Consider the following 22,533-nt stretch of genomic DNA (forward strand, 5'->3'; position numbering starts at 1 on the left):
TGTATTACTCGACTAACTATATACAAAAAATGTGCTAAACCTAAATGTCATAACTGTTAAATGCTGTAATAATACCAACCTTGCATATGCTATTGTGGCATTGTGAGATGCTTATGTTCAATCAAGCACTCAAAAATAAAGAATTAAAAAAAAAAAAAAAAAAAAATGATAGATAATGCAATATATTTATTGATATATATACACCGCCCTTACACCAGAATGTACAAAACGCAACAAGAACATAAAACAATATACAGCCCCTTTCTTAGTCAGCAGCAAATATGGATATAGGCTGTATACCTCTTTCTATACACACACATATATATATATATATATATATATATATATATGTGTGTGTATTTATATTTTTGCGTGTGTGTATGTATCTATATGTATGTGTTTGCATATATCTGTGTGTGTGTGTATATATCTATATGTGTGTGTTTATATATATCTCTCTGTGTGTGTATGTGCATATCTATATCTATATGTATGTGTTTGTATGTATATATCTATATGTATGTGTTTGCATATCTGTGTGTGTGTGTATATATCTATATGTGTGTGTTTATATATATCTCTCTGTGTGTGTATGTGCATGTCTATATCTATATGTATGTGTTTGTATGTATATATCTATATGTATGTGTTTGCATATCTGTGTGTGTGTGTGTGTGTGTGTATATATATATATATGTATGTGTTTGCATATCTGTGTGTGTGTGTGTGTATGTATATATCTATATGTATGTATTTGTATATGTATGTGTTTGTATATATCTCTGTGTGTGTGTGTATGTATATATCTGTATGTATGTGTTTGTATATCTGTGTGTGTGCGTGTGTATATGTATGTGTTTGTATATCTCTCTGTGTGTGTATGTATACAGGGAGTGCAGAATTATTAGGCAAGTTGTATTTTTGAGGATTAATTTTATTATTGAACAACAACCATGTTCTCCATGAACCCAAAAAACTCATTAATATCAAAGCTGAATATTTTTGGAAGTAGTTTTTAGTTTGTTTTTAGTTATAGCTATTTTAGGGGGATATCTGTGTGTGCAGGTGACTATTACTGTGCATAATTATTAGGCAACTTAACAAAAAACAAATATATACCCATTTCAATTATTTATTTTTACCAGTGAAACCAATATAACATCTCAACATTCACAAATATACATTTCTGACATTCAAAAACATAACAAAAACAAATCAGTGACCAATATAGCCACCTTTCTTTGCAAGGACACTCAAAAGCCTGCCCTCCATGGATTCTGTCAGTGTTTTGATCTGTTCACCATCAACATTGCGTGCAGCAGCAACCACAGCCTCCCAGACACTGTTCAGAGAGGTGTACTGTTTTCCCTCCTTGTAAATCTCACATTTGATGATGGACCACAGGTTCTCAATGGGGTTCAGATCAGGTGAACAAGGAGGCCATGTCATTAGATTTTCTTCTTTTATACCCTTTCTTGCCAGCCACGCTGTGGAGTACTTGGACGCGTGTGATGGAGCATTGTCCTGCATGAAAATCATGTTTTTCTTGAAGGATGCAGACTTCTTCCTGTACCACTGCTTGAAGAAGGTGTCTTCCAGAAACTGGCAGTAGGACTGGGAGTTGAGCTTGACTCCATCCTCAACCCGAAAAGGCCCCACAAGCTCATCTTTGATGATACCAGCCCAAACCAGTACTCCACCTCCACCTTGCTGGCGTCTGAGTCGGACTGGAGCTCTCTGCCCTTTACCAATCCATCCATCTGGCCCATCAAGTCTCACTCTCATTTCATCAGTCCATAAAACCTTAGAAAAATCAGTCTTGAGATATTTCTTGGCCCAGTCTTGACGTTTCAGCTTGTGTGTCTTGTTCAGTGGTGGTCGTCTTTCAGCCTTTCTTACCTTGGCCATGTCTCTGAGTATTGCACACCTTGTGCTTTTGGGCACTCCAGTGATGTTGCAGCTCTGAAATATGGCCAAACTGGTGGCAAGTGGCATCTTGGCAGCTGCACGCTTGACTTTTCTCAGTTCATGGGCAGTTATTTTGCGCCTTGGTTTCTCCACACGCTTCTTGCGACCCTGTTGACTATTTTGAATGAAACGCTTGATTGTTCGATGATCACGCTTCAGAAGCTTTGCAATTTTAAGAGTGCTGCATCCCTCTGCAAGATATCTCACTATTTTTGACTTTTCTGAGCCTGTCAAGTCCTTCTTTTGACCCATTTTGCCAAAGGAAAGGAAGTTGCCTAATAATTATGCACACCTGATATAGGGTGTTGATGTCATTAGACCACACCCCTTCTCATTACAGAGATGCACATCACCTAATATGCTTAATTGGTAGTAGGCTTTCGAGCCTATACAGCTTGGAGTAAGACAACATGCATAAAGAGGATGATGTGGTCAAAATACTAATTTGCCTAATAATTCTGCACTCCCTGTATATCTATATGTATGTGTTTGTATATCTGTGTGTGTGTGTGTGTGTGTGTATGTATATATCTATCTATATGTATGTGTTTGTATATCTGTGTGTGTGTATGTATGTGTTTGTATATCTGTGTGTGTGTGTGTTTGTGTATGTATATATCTATATGTATGTGTTAGTATATCTCTGTGTGTGTATATATATATATATATATATATATATATATATATATATATGTATGTGTTTGTATATATCTGTGTGTGTGTATGTATATATCTATATGTATGTGTTTGTATATCTCTGTGTGTGTATATATATATATATATATATATATATATATATATATATATATATATATATATGTATGTGTTTGTATATATCTGTGTGTGTGTATGTATATATCTATATGTATGTGTTTGTATATCTGTGTGTGTGTATGTATATATCTATCTATATGCATGTGTTTGTATATCTGTGTGTGTATGTATATATCTATATGTATGTGTTTGTATATATGTGTGTGTGTATGTATGTGTTTGTATATCTGTGTGTGTGTGTGTTTGTGTATGTATATATCTATATGTATGTGTTAGTATATCTGTGTGTGTGTGTGTGTATCTATATGTATGTGTTTGTATATCTGTGTGTGTGTGTGTATATATATCTATGTGTGTGTATATCTATATGTACATGTTTGTAAACCTCTGTGTTTGTGTGTGTATCTATATGTATGTGTGTGTATCTATATGTATATAAATCCCTTTAGCTGTCTATGTGAGAGGAGGGGCAGTAGCCCAGTCTCCCATTTGTGGGAGGTGAGATGATTGCCACAGAGGTTTGTCTCCTAGAGGTGTCCTCCTAGAGCAAGGCTAGTGCCTTCAGTGACTGGCTCCTTGCTTGTGTCTGTCCCCATGCCTGAGAAAGCATCGTCCTATTGACCCAGAGCCAGGCAGCATTGAGCTCCATGTACAGGGCAGGCTTGTCCTCCTTCACCTCCCTCCAGCCTCCAGTCTCCAGCCTCCCCCGTTTCTTGGTGACTGCAGATTCTCATTACTGAAACGTTGTTGCAACAATAGGCTCAGCTCTGCCTCGCTTCCTCCCAGATCCGCCGCACTGCTGCAGTTTTATATGATCTGCACAGCCACCCATTAAGGAGATTTAGGGAGTGCACAGCATGGCAGCGGAGAGGAAAAGGAACTGGAATAAAGAAGATGACCTCCCAGTGTATCTGGCCAGACCCGGGACCACCGCTCAGACCCCCAGGGTGAAGTATGGGGGCATGTTTGCCAATGTGGAAGGGGCATATGAGAACAAGACCATTGATTTTGATGCCTACAGTGTGGGCAAGAAGGGGACTCGCACACCCAGGAGCAGCAGCAGACCAGACATGGATGGGGATAATTTCAGTGAGACTGCGAGTGATGTGAGTGAGATATCAGGCTCAGTCATGAGCTCTCCTGGGGACAGGGATGACAGGACCCCCGCAATTGAGATCAAATACTCCGGTGGGAAGGAGCTGCTGCAAGGCCAGGACAATGGCAAGGTACAGTGATGGAGCAGGGAGAGGCTGGGGGGAGGGATGGGGGGCACCACCACCTGAGACCACCATCACTGCAAGTCCTGGGATCCCAAACTCTGTCATCTAGACATTCATATAATATCAGGGTTTTAAAAAAATAAAAGCAGTGGTCCTGCTGTTGGACTACAACTCCCATTACCCTCAGCCAGCCATGTAGGTGGTTGTGGGAGTTATATATACACCAAAGGTCTTCGGATGGCCTTCATTTCCTGATATCATTATGGAAGATTTTTTAAAAAAAAATTTTAACCCTGGTCACTAAGACCTAAGCAAAATGATTAAAAAATAAATTTAATTATGTAGCGCACATTAATTAGAAATGGTAATGGCTATTTATTATTCTCAGTTTCAACTAAAACACCAGCTTTATATCTCACTGTCATTGTATTCAGTGGGAAGTTTTCCTTTCTCTGTCAGTTTTTGTTGCAGTCATTAAACTGGTAAATGTAATGGCTTATGTGCCCAAGAGCTTGCACTCTGTTACCTGAAGCAAGCACTGATGGAAAGGAAATGGTGTTGACATGTGATTAGTATGAACATAATTTGAATTAATTGTACCATGCTACAATGTAACAGAATGGTGCAAGTGGAAATGCCTTGATCTGCAATTCTTAAATGATTGCTGCATTGAACTGGAGGCCTAAGAACCAGACTGCCTTTAAATTGACACAGTTACAGAAAAAGAACACGATTCAGATAATCCCAGTGAAATGATGTACTGGATAGTTTCTACAGACACACATTGTTTATTTCTTTGTTTTTACCCCTTTATTAAACAGGTCATTTAGTAGGCCTTGGCAACCTAAGCCTTGCTGCTGTCTTTTCACTGCAACTCACAGCATGCTAAGTCAGACATGTAGTGCAGAATTTGGAATTAATGTACCCTGCTACTGGATTAACCACACTGGTAGAATTTTAAATTTTTAGAAAGAAAAAAATATGAGGATCTATTAAATATTATATTAATACAAGGACCCTACATGACAGGACCATTTAGTGTCTGGATTATTTGGTCTTTATGCTTTTGTTATATTAATCATTGCAATCCAAAAAAAAAAAACAACGTTTCGGCTAAGAAGCCTTTATCAAGGGAGCTCCCTTGATAAAGGCTTCTTAGCCGAAACGTTGGGGTTTTTTGGATTGACTCTGTCCCTGCTTCTCACTGAACTTGGTATGCTTTTTTGTTTTTTGTTATATGTTTGGGTTTTGTTTATACTAGGATTACAGTGGTCTGTTTGCTTGTCATTTCTTTCATCTACATACCACGCATTGCGTGTTTATATATGCTCATAATTGTTTTCAGTTATATACTTTAGAATAATATGACTTTGTATTCTTGTTGTGAATATCTATAGAGACATTCCTATAGTATATACCCATATTAATAAAGATTTTTTGTATATATTAAGATTTGGTTGTGCTCCTTACTCTATTCATACTCTTCATTCTATCCCATAACACTCTGTACATTCTATACCAACGTCTACTCTGCATTCTATCACATAACACTGTGTACATTCTATACCAATGTCTACTATGCATTCTATCCCATAACACTCTGTACATTCTATACCAATGTCTACTATGCATTCTATCCCATAACACTCTGTACATTCTATACCAACGTCTACTCTGCATTCTATCCTATAACACTCTGTACATTCTATACCAACGTCTACTCTGCATTCTATGTCATAACACTCTGTACATTCTACACCAATGTCAACTCTGCATTCTATGTCATAACACTCTGTACATTCTACACCAACGTCTACTTCGCATTCTATCCCATAGTACTCTGTACATTCTATATCAACGTCTACTCTGCATTCTATCCCATAACAATTTGTACTTTCTATACCAACATCTACTCTGCATTCTATGTCATAACACTCTGTACATTGTATAGCAACTTTTACTCTGCATTCTATCCCATAATTCTCTGTACATTTTTACCAACTTCTACTCTGCATTCTGTCCCATAACACTCTATACCAGGGGTAGGCAACCTTTTAGCAGTACTGTGCCAAAATAAGATTGTCAAGTCCCGTAGCGTGCCGGTCCTAGTTTTTTAAATTGAGGTGTGTATGTTGCCGTAGTCTGCTTCTTTTATTTATACTGTAGTTGTTTGTATTGCATTTGTGTGTATATGAGCTACTATAGTGTATATATTCATGAGTAGCTTGTGGTATTGTGTTTGATACCTATGAATGTCAGCTGTGTATGGGGCTGCTTGTGGAATTGTGTTTGTGGATGATATATCACATTGTGAGTTTGGTGGGGTATTGCATGTGAGAGGCTGCTTGTGGTGTAGTGTGTGTGTATTTTGTTTGTTAGTGGTGTTTTATTTGTGCGGACTGTGTGTGTGTTTGTGTGTGAGCTGTTTGTATTATTAGTATGAGGGGATGTGGATGCCTTCCCTGGGGTCCAGTGGGGACCGTCATGGCCAGGTACAGGTCAAGGGCAGGAACTGTGATAGCTGCTGCAGGCTGCTCTACTCCAGTGTGGATTCCCATTTACAAGTGCTGGGAGGAAGTGGTCTGAGATCACTACCTCTACATGCTGCGATGCACCTTTTCACAGCAGATATCTGAAGTTCCACTGGGACTCCTGATAGGCCATAGAGGCCTGTTTGGCTCTAGCAGCCTTGAGTGCCGTGCAAAGATACCTTGAGTGCCGTGCGTGGCACACGTGCCTTAGGTTGCCTACCCTTGCTCTATACATTCTATACCAACGTCTACTCTGCATTCTATGTCATAACACTCTGTAAATTCTACACCAATGTCAACTCTGCATTCTATGTCATAACACTCTGTACATTTTATACCAACGTCTACTCTGCATTCTATGTCATAACACTCTGTACATTCTACACCAATGTCAACTCTGCATTCTATGTCATAACACGCTGTACATTTTATACCAACGTCTACTCTGCATTCTCTGTCATAACACTCTGTACATTCTATACCAACGTCTACTCTGCATTCCATTCCACAACACTCTGTACATTCTATACCAACGTCTACTCTGCATTCTATGTCATAACACTGTGTACATTCTATACCAACGTCTACTCTGCATTCTGTCCCATAGCACTCTCTACATTCTATACCAACTTCTACTCTGCATTCTATTCCACAACACTCTGTACATGCTATACAAATGTCTACTCTGCATTCTATGTCATAACACTCTGTACATTCTATACCAATGTCTACTCTGCATTCTATCACATAACACTCTGTACATGCTATACCAATGTCTACTTTGCATTCTATCCCATAACACTCTGTACATTCTATACCAATACAAAAAGAGAAGTCCTGCGCTTAAGCAGCAAGGACTACAACACACATCAGCCCCAATATATAGTAAAAACCAAAGAAAAGAAAAACGTTACCTGCGCTTTCTCCTTAATCCCTATGTATATTTAGACAAATGGAGGTCATTTAGTTGCTCCAATGGCCATTGGAGGGAATGCCCGCCTGCCAACGTCAAGGCAGACCCCCCTAAGCGGGTCGTAACATTCTATACCAATGTCTACTCTGCATTCTATGTCATAACACTCTGTACATTCTATACCAACGTCTACTCTGCATTCCATTCCACAACACTCTGTACATTCTATACCAACGTCTACTTTGCATTCTATCCCATAACACTCTGTACATTCTATACCAATGTCTACTCTGCATTCTATGTCATAACACTCTGTAAATTCTATACCAACGTCTACTCTGTATTCTATCCCATAACACTCTGTACATTCTATACCAACATCTACTATGCATTCTATGTCACACTGCAGTGAATAACTCTGAAAGTCATACACTCTGCACTTGCAGGATTAGTTACAAACTCCAAACTTTTGGAAATGAATGCCTTGTTTTAATATTTTTGGATCAGCTTTTGAAATTATTTAATATCTTTTGAAAAACTTTTAAATTGGTTTAATATTATAAAACTTTTTTTTTTTTTTATTTGTTTCAAATATTGATATAGTTTCATATGGGATTTCAATTCAATTTGGATTTCAATTCAGCAATCATTAATTGCTGGATTGAAATCCAAATTTTAATGTTCACACATTTTAAGAACTACATTAAAGCCTATGCTGAAGTGAATGTGTTTGTGGCACACTTTGACTTAGCTTGAGGCCCACCGGTATGCCAAGTCTCACTACTTGAAAACCACTGCTGTGTTCTATAACAGTGAATATTCCTAGTATCTGACACTTACTCTACCTTCTATCTCAACACTCTCTGTCATCTGTGTCAATACCCACTCTACATTCTATCTTAACACTCATTCTACCTTCTATCTCAACACTCATTCTACCTTCTATCTCAACACGCACTCTACCTTCTATCTCAACACGCACTCTACCTTCTATCTCAACACGCACTCTACCTTCCATCTCAACACGCACTCTACCTTCCATCTCAACACGCACTCTACCTTCGATCTCAACACTCACCCTACCTTCCATCTCAACACTCACCCTACCTTCCATCTCAACACTCACCCTACCTTTTATTTTAACACTTACTACACCTTCAATCTCATAATACTCACTCTACCTTCAATCTCATAATACTCACTCTACCTTCTATCTCAATACTCACTCTACCTTCTATCTCAATACTCACTCTACCTTCTATCTTAATACTCACTCTACTTTCTACCTCAATACTCACTCTACCTTCTACCTCAATACTCACTCTACCTTCTACCTCAACACTAACTCTACCTTTAATCTCATTGCCCTAACTCTACTTTCTATATCATAACACTCACTCTGCTTTCTGTCTTAACACTCACTAGACCTTCTATCTCCTAGCAATTATTTAGTCGTATCTTATAACACTCACTCTGCCTTCAATGATACAGCACCCAATCTACACCCAATCTTCATTCCAACTCTCAGCATTCTATTTCATTCACTCTGCAATGCATTCCATATTGCAATGTTTACTCTTTATCCTATCCCATAGGCTCTGTCTCACAAAGCTAACTCTGTAATCCATGCCACTCACTCTATGTATCCTAATAGTTACTCTATAACCTCTCATACCACTTACTCAGCATTCTGTGTCATAATGCTCACTGACTGTACATTCTATCTCAGAACTTTCACTTTGCATTTACCGTAATGCCATTAACTCTGCTAATTAACATTTGAATTACAGTCACAGAGACTTTGTCTTTCAGTTTGAGAACCTGAGTGGTTCTGCAGCAGCTTTGCTTTAATATAATAAATCTAGAGTGTATCTAGAATTGAAGTGAATCGAAATCCTTGTGTGTTAAAGAAGGTGATCAGGTTTATGCCCAAGTGAATTACATTTATCAGTTTAGCTTTGTTATACCGTAGTTACTATAGTTATTGGTCTATAATTGATGCAATTGATTAACCATTACCGGTAATTGTTAGTGTTTGTTGCTCTCTTTTCCAGTTTGTCTATTTTCATCTTAAATTTGAAATTCACCTTGAATTCTCACTTTATTAAATAATCCTGCACACTGAGTTCTTAAAGGGATGATTTAGGTATCATAAGGCACCATAACAACATCATCTGAATGAAGTTATTATAGTTTTATTGCTTGAACAAGGAGCACAACCACAAAAGTATATGGAAAAAAAGTTTATTACATGGGTCAAAATAATAGGCTCTCATCCTGATTAGACCAAAACGCCAGGGTGGAGTGGCACTTCCCTCGATCCAAACATACTACCAGGCAGCTCACCTCCTCAGGGTGATAGAATGGCACGTGCAGGACTCAGATAAACAATGGGTTAGTCTAGAGCGAGCTGCTTCCAAAGAGCGCCTGCCCTGGATTACCTGGTTGCCAAAACCCGCACAGACTAATGAAATCAGGTCTCACCCACTCATTGGAGCTACACTGCAGATCTGGGCGACTCTACGTTACAAGCTCGACCTCACCACCAACCCCAATCCGCTGACCCCAGTGATCTACAATCCAGAGATTGCTGGAGGTTTGGCCCCAGGGGACATCACAGGCCTAGGCAACCCGAACGCCCCATGGCTTGGAGACTGGTGTGCAGACACACACTTGAAACCTCTCGAGACGCTAACCTCCTTAACACCTCCAACGGGGCTAGCCCGTTTCCGATACCACCAGATCCAACACTACCATAGCTCCCTCCAGGGAAAGCAACTACTATCCAGGAAAAAGACGGGCTTTGAGACTCTCTGTACGGAGAATCGACACCTTCCGCGAGGTATCTCCACGCTGTATTCTATGATACTACAAGCTACCAGGCTCCCCCCTGCGAGATACCAAACTAAATGGGAACAAGCCACGGGAACTACCCTCACTGAAATGGAATGGGAAAAAATACACGTCCTCGCCCATCAAGGTTCGACCAGTGCGAAACTTCAAGAAACCAATTACAAGCTTATGACGAACTGGTATCGGACCCCCAATAAGCTTTACCAGATGGGGTTGCTACCATCGGCTAGGTGCTGGAGATGTGGAGCGGACGATGGCACGGACCTACACATCTGGTGGTCATGCCCGCCTATCGAGACATTCTGGCGACAAGTACACGGGAAGCTACGCGAGATCCTTGACTCCGACATACCACTACAACCCCTACCGATGCTACTCCACCACTCAACGATGCCCCTAGGAGCCTACAAGAGATCTCTCACGCGACACTTCCTAAACGCGGCCAAGAGCCTCATCCCCGCCCGCTGGAAATCCACAACAACCCCCACCATGGCTAACTGGATGGAAGCAGTTGAAGAAGTATACAGTATGGAAAGCCTCACAGCTGACCTACAGGGGACGGCGGAGAAGTGCGCCCGGCTTTGGGCCCCCTGGATCGAATACATGGCTCGTGTGCCGGCGGGTTCCCGGAGACGTGGGACCGAATAAACGGGAGTGTGGGTGGACTCGGGTTGTTGGGCTATGGGCCGGGGTGTCGCTGGCGGACCCTCCCCCTGGTTCCCTCCCTGCTGCTGCCGACCCTCTCTCCCCCCCCCCCTGTAATCCTTCCCCATCTGCCCTATACTACCTTGCCTAAGCAACAGTCCCCCCACTGTATGGCCCTCTGACCTAGCTATGGTTACGGATGTAACATACTGTATATAGACGACGAATCTACCCGCCTTCTCTTAAGTAGTATGGACCGAGGTGTCTACCTACACCACCGGGCGCCTAATTGACGTTGACAAGCCCTGACAAGGGACCCTTGACCACTCAGACTTGCCCCCGACCTGTTTCCCACTCCTTCCCTCCCCCCCCCCCCCCCTTCCCCCCCCCATAGGGGGACAGACAGATACCGAATAGGGACAATATAGTTGCGCAGTAGCGCCTGTTCAGGGCATCACCAATTAGGGTCTAAGTAGGGTGACAGTTCCAACATTGATCTAAGTGATTAGTCAACCAAGCTAACATACACCTGGGCTTTAGTTTGAAATTTTGTAATACAGCTGAGTTGGGTGGCATATGAGACCTATCAGGCAATATCTGTGTTATAAGCAAGACCCCCTAAGCTGTAAAAGGCCCTATATTTCCCTTCTGACTCTGGGAGACTAAGCTGAGCCCCCCCTTTACAAGACGGAGCTGAAAATTCCTGGTTGAATCTCCTGTTCCCTCAATGTAGAGGAGAACACCCAACCCGCTTTGTTCACCTATTTCGATATACAACTCCCACTGTGTATGTTTACGCACTTTCCCTTATAACTGCTTATTTGTTTGTTATGTTATACTGTCTTGATAAAATCCAAATAAACATTCAGATTGTCAAAAAAAAAAAATAATAGGCTCTCATAAACAGTATCAATGCATAGAAAAGACAATAGATGTCCAATAAAGAATACAGGGAGTGCAGAATTATTAGGCAAATGAGTATTTTGACCACATCATCCTCTTTATGCATGTTGTCTTACTCCAAGCTGTATAGGCTCGAAAGCCTACTACCAATTAAGCATATTAGGTGATGTGCATCTCTGTAATGGGAAGGGATGTGGTCTAATGACATCAACACCCTATATCAGGTGTGCATAATTATTAGGCAACTTCCTTTCCTTTGGCAAAATGGGTCAAAAGAAGGACTTGACAGGCTCAGAAAAGTCAAAAATAGTGAGATATATTGCAGAGGGATGCAGCACTCTTAAAATTGCAAAGCTTCTGAAGCGTGATCATCGAACAATCAAGCGTTTCATTCAAAATAGTCAACAGGGTCGCAAGAAGCGTGTGGAAAAACCAAGGCGCAAAATAACTGCCCATGAACTGAGAAAAGTCAAGCGTGCAGCTGCCAAGATGCCACTTGCCACCAGTTTGGCCATATTTCAGAGTTGCAACATCACTGGAGTGCCCAAAAGCACAAGGTGTGCAATACTCAGAGACATGGCCAAGGTAAGAAAGGCTGAAAGACGACCACCACTGAACAAGATACACAAGCTGAAACATCAAGACTGGGCCAAGAAATATCTCAAGACTGATTTTTCTAAGGTTTTATGGACTGATGAAATGAGAGTGAGTCTTGATGGGCCAGATGGATGGGCCCGTGGCTGGATTGGTAAAGGGCAGAGAGCTCCAGTCCGACTCAGATGCCAGCAAGGTGGAGGTGGAGTACTGGTTTGGGCTGGTATCATCAAAGATGAGCTTGTGGGGCCTTTTCGGGTTGAGGATGGAGTCAAGCTCAACTCCCAGTCCTACTGCCAGTTTCTGGAAGACACCTTCTTCAAGCAGTGGTACAGGAAGAAGTCTGCATCCTTCAAGAAAAACATGATTTTCATGCAGGACAATGCTCCATCACACGCGTCCAAGTACTCCACAGCGTGGCTGGCAAGAAAGGGTATAAAAGAAGAAAATCTAATGACATGGCCTCCTTGTTCACCTGATCTGAACCCCATTGAGAACCTGTGGTCCATCATCAAATGTGGGATTTACAAGGAGGGAAAACAGTACACCTCTCTGAACAGTGTCTGGGAGGCTGTGGTTGCTGCTGCACGCAATGTTGATGGTGAACAGATCAAAACACTGACAGAATCCATGGATGGCAGGCTTTTGAGTGTCCTTGCAAAGAAAGGTGGCTATATTGGTCACTGATTTGTTTTTGTTTTGTTTTTGAATGTCAGAAATGTATATTTGTGAATGTTGAGATGTTATATTGGTTTCACTGGTAAAAATAAATAATTGAAATGGGTATATATTTGTTTTTTGTTAAGTTGCCTAATAATTATGCACAGTAATAGTCACCTGCACACACAGATATCCCCCTAAAATAGCTGAAACTAAAAACATATTCATATTCAGCTTTGATATTAATGAGTTTTTGGGGTTCATTGAGAACATGGTTGTTGTTCAATAATAAAATTAATCCTCAAAAATACAACTTGCCTAATAATTCTGCACTCCCTGTACAATGCAATCTCTATAAGTTCTTAAGTTGCATATGAGCAAACTGCATAATGCATAAAAAATTATATATGAGAATACAAGACAGCTATATGAGATGCCAAATTCAATAACCCCCCAAAAATGAGAAATTACACAAAAATAAAGACAACATACCAGACCTAGTGAGAAGAGGGACAAGAGTCAACCAATACACCCCCAACGTTTCGGCAGAATGCCTTTACCAAGGGAGCCTGAAGTTATTATGGTGCCAGGGGACACAAGGTGCATTCTTACTTTCAGGGGTTTTCAAAAGGTTTAACCCAAAGGTGCAACTAGCACAATCTCAGCTCCCCCCTGACGGCATCTGGCTTCTGAGAGCCATTAGCTTTCTAAGCCAGCTTTGTGAATGGGGAGTCACTGCTCAGTTATTATTATTATTATTATTATTATTGCCATTTATATAGCGCCAACAGATTCCGTAGCGCTTTACAATATTTTGAGAGGGGGGGGATGTAACAATAAATAAGACAATTACAAGAAAACTGACAGGAATAATAGGTTGAAGAGGACCCTGCTCAAATGAGCTTACAGTCTATAGGAGGTGGGGTATTAGAAACATTAGGATAGGAAATATCAAGTAGGAGTGAAGCAGAGCTGGAGGAGAGAGCAAAGCACTATTCCATAGGGACAGGTATGTAAGGGAGAGATTACTCTGGGAGGCCATACGCTTTCCTGAAGAGATGGGATTTAAGGCCCTTCTTAAATGATTGAAGACTAGGGGAGAGTCTGATGGCAGTAGGCAAGTTATTCCATAGGAGAGGAGCCGCCCGTGAGAAGTCCTGCAAGCGTGAGTTGGCCGTACGGGTGCGAGCAGCGGTCAGGAGGTGGTCGCGGGCAGAGCGGAGGGTACGAGGAGGGGCATACCTCTGGATCAGTGAAGAGATATAAGAGGGGCTGGAATTGTTCAGTGCTTTAAATGTATGGGTTAGCACTTTGAATTGACTCCTATAGGATACAGGGAGCCAATGTAAGGACTGGCAGAGGGGCGAGGTGTGAGAGGACCGACTGGATAGGAAAATCAGTCTAGCTGCAGCATTCATTACAGACTGTAGCGGGGCAGTACGGCTTTTGGGGAGACCAATCAGGAGAGGGTTACAGTAATCCATGCGGGAAATTACTAGAGCATGGACAAGCTCCTTGGTAGCATCTTGCGTAAGAAAGGGGCGGATGCGGGCTATGTTTTTGAGTTGGAACCTACAGGACTTGGCAACAAACTGGATGTGAGACTCAAAGGTGAGACCAGAGTCAAGTATGACGCCAAGACAGCGCGCTTGTAGGGATGGACTTATGTGGATATCACTGACTTGAAGGGAGAGTGAGAGAGGAGGATCAGTATTAGGAGGAGGAAAGACAAGGAGTTCAGTTTTAGAGAGGTTAAGTTTGAGAAAGCGTGACGACATCCAGTCAGAGATGGAAGAGAGGCAAGCAGTGACACGTTGCAGGACGGCCGGGGAGAGGTCCGGTGAGGAGAGGTATATCTGAGTGTCATCAGCGTACAGGTGGTAGTTGAATCCAAAAGAGGCAATAAGTTTTCCAAGAGAGGCAGTATAAAGAGAAAATAGAAGGGGACCAAGGACAGAGCCTTGGGGAACTCCAACCAAGACAGGGCGAGGGGAGGAGGTATCCTTGGAAAATGAGACACTAAATGAGCGTTGGGAGAGATAGGAGGAAAACCAAGAGAGGACAGAGTCACAGAGACCGAGTGATTGAAGAGTTTGAAGGAGAAGAGAATGATCAACTGTGTCAAAGGCAGCAGAGAGGTCAAGGAGAATTAATATGGAGTAGTGACCTTTGGATTTAGCGGAGATTAGGTCATTAGTCACTTTGATAAGAGCGGTCTCAGTAGAGTGGAGAGGGCGGAAGCCAGACTGAAGAGGGTCAAGGAGAGAGTTAGTTTGGTCATTGCTCACTGAAGTTGGTAAAAGCTCAGTGGACATGGTCTTTACTCACTGGGGTCGGTAATAGCTCAGCGGATGTGGTCATTGCTCACTGGGTTTGGTAATTTCCTGAATGGATTTGGTCATTGCTCACTGTGTTCAGTAATAGCTCAGTGGATCTGGTCATTGCATACTGGGGTCAGTAATAGCTCAGTTAGTTTGGTCATTGCTCACTGGGGTCGGTAATAGCTCAGTTAGTTTGGTCATTGCTCACTGGGGTCGGTCATAGCTCAGTGGATCGGGTCATTGCATACTGGGGTCGGTAATAGCTCAGTTAGTTTGGTCATTGCTCACTGGGGTCGGTCATAGCTCAGTTAGTTTGGTCATTGCTCACTGGGGTTGGTAATAGCTGAGTGGATTTGATCATTGCTCACTGGGGTCGGTAACAGCTCAGTAGATTTGGTAATTGCTCAGTGGGGTCGGTAATAGCTGAGTGGATTTGGTCATTGAATACTGGGTTCGGTAATGACTGAGTGGATTTGGTCATTGCATACTGGGGTCGGTAATAACTGGGTAGATTTGGTCATTGCTCACTGGGGTCGGTCATAGCTAAGTGGATTTGGTCATTGCTCACTGGGGTTCGTAATAGCTGAGTGGATTTAGTCATTGCCACTGGGGTTGGTAACAGCTCAGTAGATTTGGTCATTGCTCACTGGGGTCGGTAGTAGCTGAGTGGATTTGGTCATTGCTCACTGGGGTCGGTAGTAGCTGAGTGGATTTGGTCATTGCTCACTGGGGTTGGTAATAGCTTAGTGAATTTGGTCATTTCTCACTGGGGTCATTAATAGCCGAGTGGATTTGGTCATTGCTTATTTAAGTAGGCTATGTACACAAAGAAATATAAAGTTAAGGTTCAACATGTGACATCTCAAGTTACTAGCTAGAATTCACATGAATTAGTGTCAAAAGTTACTGACCACCTCAAATATGTGTGCACTGCATTTATTTGAATTCTATTCTAAGCCTGCCCAGGACTTCACAACATGTGTGTGAAAGCAGGGGAGTATTTGTATGGAGTGTTTGTGTGTCTATGAATTTAATGGAATATGTGTGTGTAATGTCGGTATATGTGAATGCAGGGTGAAGTCATGAATATTCAAAGAGATAAACAGAGAAGAGCTTGTTGATCCAAGGAGAAATCTGCTTACCATTATGGAATCCAGAAGGATTTTTCCCTTTTGTGGCACAATTGACAATCACTTCAAATTGGATGTTCATCTTCTTCTGGATCAACAGGAAAACAGGTGTTTGAAAAGCAGAACTTGATGGACACATGTTTCCTTTCAGCCTATGTACTTGAGTTTTGTTAAACTTACATTACAATATAACTATCTACTATGCATGTAACTATTAGTTAGTTGCATTGGTGATTATTTAAAGTTTTTATGTATAAAGATTGTAATGCTCAGTGACCTCGAAGACTACTCCAAAGAAAGAAGGAAGGGGATTGTGGTGTCAATAGGATGTGATGCAGGAATCAATTTTAACTGAAGAAAACGGAGTAGGCAGCACCTGAAAAATGGGGTTTCCCTCTAAAACACCTAGCAGCAGATAGCAACACAATACAAGATATATTATGCATATATATATAATATATCTTATATATTATGGAAATATATAAAATAGCATTAAAATATAGAAAAATAAAACAATGAGTCCAGTATAATATAATGTCCAAGAAGATGACTATTAATATCACAGATATCCCTAATGCAACATTTGTTAGTATCTTTTCTTCATGAACATATAGAATAAAGCATAAGAGAAGAAAAACAATAGTGCAGTATGTCACTACACGAAAAGAACACACAACATGTTAATGAAATGTCAACTCACATGTTGTGGAGCTATGATCAGCTCTAGATAAAACAGCGTGCAGTGGCACAAATCCTCACTGTGGGATATTCCTTTTAAGGTTATCAGCAATAGGATAGCGATGAGGCCAGCCACATAGGACAAAAGAAAGGTGCAATAGTGCTCACCATAAAAGAAGGGGAAAAGGGGTAATAATAATTCAAATATTACAGTTTTATGAGAAATTCACGCACATATGGAACAATCCCCACCAAGGATTCTTTGGGTAGTTGTCCGGTGATGTCACTGTTTGAAAGACTTGGGCCAGGTAACATAAAAATATATGAAACACTAAAAAGTATGTGGAAAACAATAGGGTAGCCAAACTTTTATTAGTATAAACAAATAATCAATAGTAGAATCCACAACGCGTTTCACCCTATATGGGCTTTATCAAGTGGAGAAACATGTACCTGACACACATACATGTATATATAGGTAAAATAAATTCTATCAATTACAATTTGGCACCAAATGACGTCATGGTCACATAATCGCAATTGCAGTCATGTGATCATGGTAAACAATGATAATACCTTTGTTCATAGTAGATTAAACTTAAAAATAAAATAAATATAAAGCAATAACATAAATATACTTTCACTGATTTAAAAAGGGCAATATTGAAGGAGGAATAAGGGAGAGAAGTTTGCTGTGTTCTGCAATATTGCCACGTCATATAATAGAGGCACCATAGGAAATGTACTAGGAAACTCCTTAACAGGCTCGCTGGAGACTCTCTGGAAATTTAGATAGGTGGGTAGAGAAGTTCCGGGCTGTAATATCAGTTCTGTCCAGAAATTTCTAAAGACAAAGTCATGAAGAAATCCTAGGATGTGCAGCAAATGGCCCCAGACTGTAAGACCTTCTTTGCCACCATGCATATCATAATATTGCTGTTCAAACCACAATAGTTCCCAGAGAAACTCATAATAAATCTGAAATCAATAAAGAATTGTGAGGGAAAGAGCGTTACGGCTGCCATATTATATGTGGTTTGCAGCCGATCAGGATGTGTGATTGGATTGGAAATGACTGGTATCCAAGTATTGATTTTTCCATGTACTGCCAGTCTCTTGGGCCTGAAAGAGAACAGGTGGTCTCAGCAAACCTTTAGATATCTGGACATCTGCCAGTGGCCCTCCGTAACCACAAGGCAACAAAGGTCAAGCTGTCTGAACATAAGACGGAGGTGGCTTTTATAAGTTTTACATTGATATGTTTGTCGGGGCTGTAAATGCTAGCATGTGGCATCCTCTATACAAGTAATATTACAGACAAATATAAAATATTTAAAATCGAAATGAAATGGGAAGTAACAGCAGCACAACTAGGAACCACTGTGCCCAGGTACAAGAATAATAGATGGCTCCCCTCATTGCTCCCTCTAAGCAATACACATGAGTGGAATGTGTTGGTAGCTGAGGGTGATCATGGTAGTTGGTTCTATATGTATATAGAACGTTGGCAAGTGTGGTTTTGTGTGTGGGGCTGGCTGAGTGTGGCTGTGTGTGCAATTAGCTGAGTGGGATTGTGTGAAGTTGACTGAATGTGTTTGTGTGCATAGATTCTTTGTAATATTAACAAATAAACAAACCTGAAAATATTCTATTACCACCCTCCTACTTACCTTGTGCAAGGAGAGAGGTTTAACTTGGGGTGGTCTAGCGTGGGTATGTATTCTGTGGATTCTGGTTGTGTTCCTTCCAGGGGGAAAGCATGTGGTCTGCACACTCTTTCAGTCCGGTGCTCACTGAATGAGTCAGATCATCGCCATGGCAACTTGGTGGCAGCGCTATGACACATTCACTGACTGCCAAAACCATGAAGTAGTGCTAGGGAATTAAACTTATTACTTTTTAATAATCTGTAATGTGAATATTTATTAAAACGTTGAGTGGATGTGCCTGGTGTGCGTGTAGGTGTAGGATGGCTGTAGATGTGTGTGAGGTGTGTGTTTTAGATTTCTGTGTGAGATATATGAGTCTGCTGTGTGTGATGTGTGAGTAGCTGTGAGCAGTGGTGGGATTCAGGCGGTTTGCACCAGTTCGCGTTAGCCTGTTTCTAAAATTTAACAAGTCTGCCAAACCAAGTCCGCCAAACCGGTCCATAACCGAGGGCCCGGCAGCTTACCCTGTATGCCACCAGGCGCTAGGCCCCTTCATGCAGTCTTCCGGAGAGGGAGAGAGACCATCAGAGAGAAGACCATGTTGTAGAGACCTCGCGATCTCAGGCCAATCAGTTTGTTGCCATGGCTCGTGAGATCTCCAACATGGTCTGCAGCTTTGCACCCAGCAGAGCTGCAGACTGGATAGCTAGCCCACCGGATCACCGGGGAGCAGGAGACCATTCGACCACCAGGGAATGGATTACACACAAAAAAAGATATTTCAGTGTGGGGAGGTTGGTCACTTAAACATAGGCTCCCCACATACTGTCACCATCCCCACACACTATCACCCCCACACTGTCACAATTCCCACACACTGTCATCATCCCCCCACACTGTCACCATCCCCCCACACTGTCACCACCTATACACACACTGTCACATCCCCCACACACTGTCACCCTCCCACACACACTGTCACCCTCCCACACACACTGCCACCCTTACTGAAGGCAGAGATATGGCACATAGAGGCTAAGGGCACAGAGAGGTTGGTGGCAGGGTTGGTGACACCCTACTCTGTCAATACCCCCACACTGTCACCATTTCCCCACACTGTCACCCTCCCAAACACACTGTCACCATCCCCCCACACTGTCACCACCTATACACACACTGTCACCATCCCCCACACACTGTCTGTGACCATCCCCCACACACTGTCACCCTCCCACACACACTGTCACCCTTACTAGAAGCAGAGAGATGGCACAGAGAGGCTGGTGGCAGAGATGGCACAGGGAGGAGAGGGGCAGAGAGATGGCACAGAGTGGCTGGGTGCAGAGAGATGACACATAGAGGCTCGGGGCAGAAAGATGGCACAGAGAGGCTAAGGGCACAGAGGTTGGTGGCAGGTTGATGGCACAGAGAGGTTGGTGGCAGAGAAATGGCACTGGCTGGCTGTTTGGGCGCGCAGATGGCATTAGCAGGCGTTTTGGAGGCACATATGACTCATTGGCATCATATACAAATGTTATGAATTTTCTGCTCCTTGGCATAATATTCAGGATTTATGCATTTACTGCTCAATGGCATGTTATACCAGGTTTATGCATTTACTTCTCCTTGGCATGATATACCTAATTTTTGTATTTACTGCTCATTGGCATGATGAACAAGGTTTGTGCATTTAACGCAATAATAGCATCCCCTTTCCCCAGAATGTTTTTGCCCACCATTGGCAGCCCTGTGAAGTTGGAAACATATGAAGTCGGAACTCGTTACTAAGGTTTTTGAATCCCACTGGCTGTGAGTGATATGTTTAGGCCCCTGTGAGTGTGTGTGTGACAATGTGTGATGTGTGAGAAATACATGTGTCTTCCCATGGAATCTCCATTTACTACAAAATTGGAAGGGAGATTCAAGTTAGCTACCCCTTAGCCCATATGCACCTGGGGAGGTGGTTAGGTTCTGTAGTGGGGGTTAGGGGCAGAATAGGGGGGTTAGGGACTGAAGTGGAGGCTAGGGGCTGTAGTGGGGTATAAATGCAGTAGTGGGGAATTAGAGACAGTGCTGGGGGAGGTTAAGGGATGTAGGGGGGAGATTAGGGAATGTAATGAGGGATATGGGAAGTAGTGGTCTGTTAGGGGCTTAAGTGTGGCTTAAGGAACAGTGGTGGAGTGTTAGGGGCAGTAGTGGAGGGTTAGGGGCAGTAGTGGAGGGTTAGGGGCAGAAGTGGAGGGTTAGAGACTGAAGTGGGGGGGTTAGGGGCTGTTGTGGAGAATTGGGGGCTTAATTGGGGGATTAGGAGATGTAGTGGAGGGTTACGGACTGTAGTGGAGGGTTATGGGCATTAGTGAAAGATAAGAGGGTGAAGTGGGGCGTTAGGACCTGTAGTGGGCCATTAACACCTGTAGTGTGGGGTTATTACCTGTATTGGGGGGGAGTTATGTGCTAAAGTGCGGTGTTAAGGGCTGAATTGGGGGTTAGAAGCTGTAGTGGGCAGTCGGGACAGTAATGGGGTTTATTATTATTTTTTTTTTATGCTATTTATATAGTGCCAGCAAATTCCACAGCGCTTTACAGTGGGTGGACGAATGGACATGTAGTTGTAACGAGACAAGTTGGACACACAGGAACAGAGGGGTTGAGGGCCCTGCTCAATGAGCTTACATGCTAGAGGGAGTGGGGTAACGTGACACAAAAGATAAGGGAATTATTATAGAAGTAATGACAGTTGCAGTAGAGGAATCAGTCGGGAGCTTTTAACAGTTTAATTGATACGCTTTTATGAAGAAGTGGGTTTTTAAGGATTTTTTGAAGGAGTGGAGACTGGATGAGCATCTAACGGTTTATAACCTGCAGTTGGGGTTTAAGGGCAGTAAAGGAGATTAGAGCCTGAAGTGGGGGGGTTAAGATCTGTAATGGGGGAGTTTGGGCCAGTAATAAGGGATTATAGGCTGTAGCAGGGTTTAGGACCTGCAGTGGGGGTTTGGTGCAGTAGTGGGGTGTAAGATGCTGAAGTGGGTGGTTAGCACCTGCAGTGGGGAGGAGTGTGGCACCAGATGTGGGGCGGGCGGTTTTAGAGCTGAAGTGGGGAATTTAAGGGAAGTAGTAGGATACGTAAGGGGCTGAGGGGAAAGTTGCAAAGAATAAAAAATACAATATATGTTAATTAAACAAAATAATGAAATCACCTGTCTTTGTTTGTGCCAGGAAGGAGTGAATCCTGATCCATGGTGATCCGGTGGAAAATGCAGCATGTCTGCACCACCAGACTACACAACAATTATTTCAAGGCCTGCAGAAGTCTGCAGCTTCAATATACCCTCAAGACAGAGACACAGATTTATTTTTACTGCGTCAAACATAGACATTTGTGTGGAATATAAATATATATGGTGCATTGCTCACACACTGCGGTAGGATTGAAGAAACAAAGACATAGAAGTACACTAGTAAACCACAAATCTCAAACTCTAAAATATTAATATAAACAACACAATAAATAATGAATTCATGATTATTAATATACAGTATATCAATTTTATTAACTCAAAGTAAATGTCCTTGATTCATAATCTAGAAACCTTACTTAATTTTCACAATTCTTCCAGTATTTCAGAGACTTAAAAATGAACTAATTTTAAATCTCCATCATCACATTTGTGAAAATACCTGATGTTAATTATTT

The 22,533-nt window shown here is 42.0% G+C and overlaps 1 protein-coding gene across 1 annotated transcript in view; it reads left to right on the forward strand.

Moving 5' to 3' along the window:
• The first annotated feature begins 3,235 nt into the window (after positions 1-3,235).
• Positions 3,236-22,533, forward strand: part of CRMP1 (collapsin response mediator protein 1) — a 62,904-nt gene continuing 43,606 nt past the window's right edge. The window contains exon 1 of the mRNA XM_063457768.1: positions 3,236-3,968. Within this exon, the coding sequence (XP_063313838.1) occupies positions 3,600-3,968 (369 nt within the window). The 5' untranslated portion in view covers positions 3,236-3,599. The remainder of the gene's footprint in view (positions 3,969-22,533) is intronic.

The sequence above is a fragment of the Pelobates fuscus genome, chromosome 6, assembly GCF_036172605.1.
Source record: "Pelobates fuscus isolate aPelFus1 chromosome 6, aPelFus1.pri, whole genome shotgun sequence".
Classification (NCBI taxonomy): domain Eukaryota; kingdom Metazoa; phylum Chordata; class Amphibia; order Anura; family Pelobatidae; genus Pelobates; species Pelobates fuscus.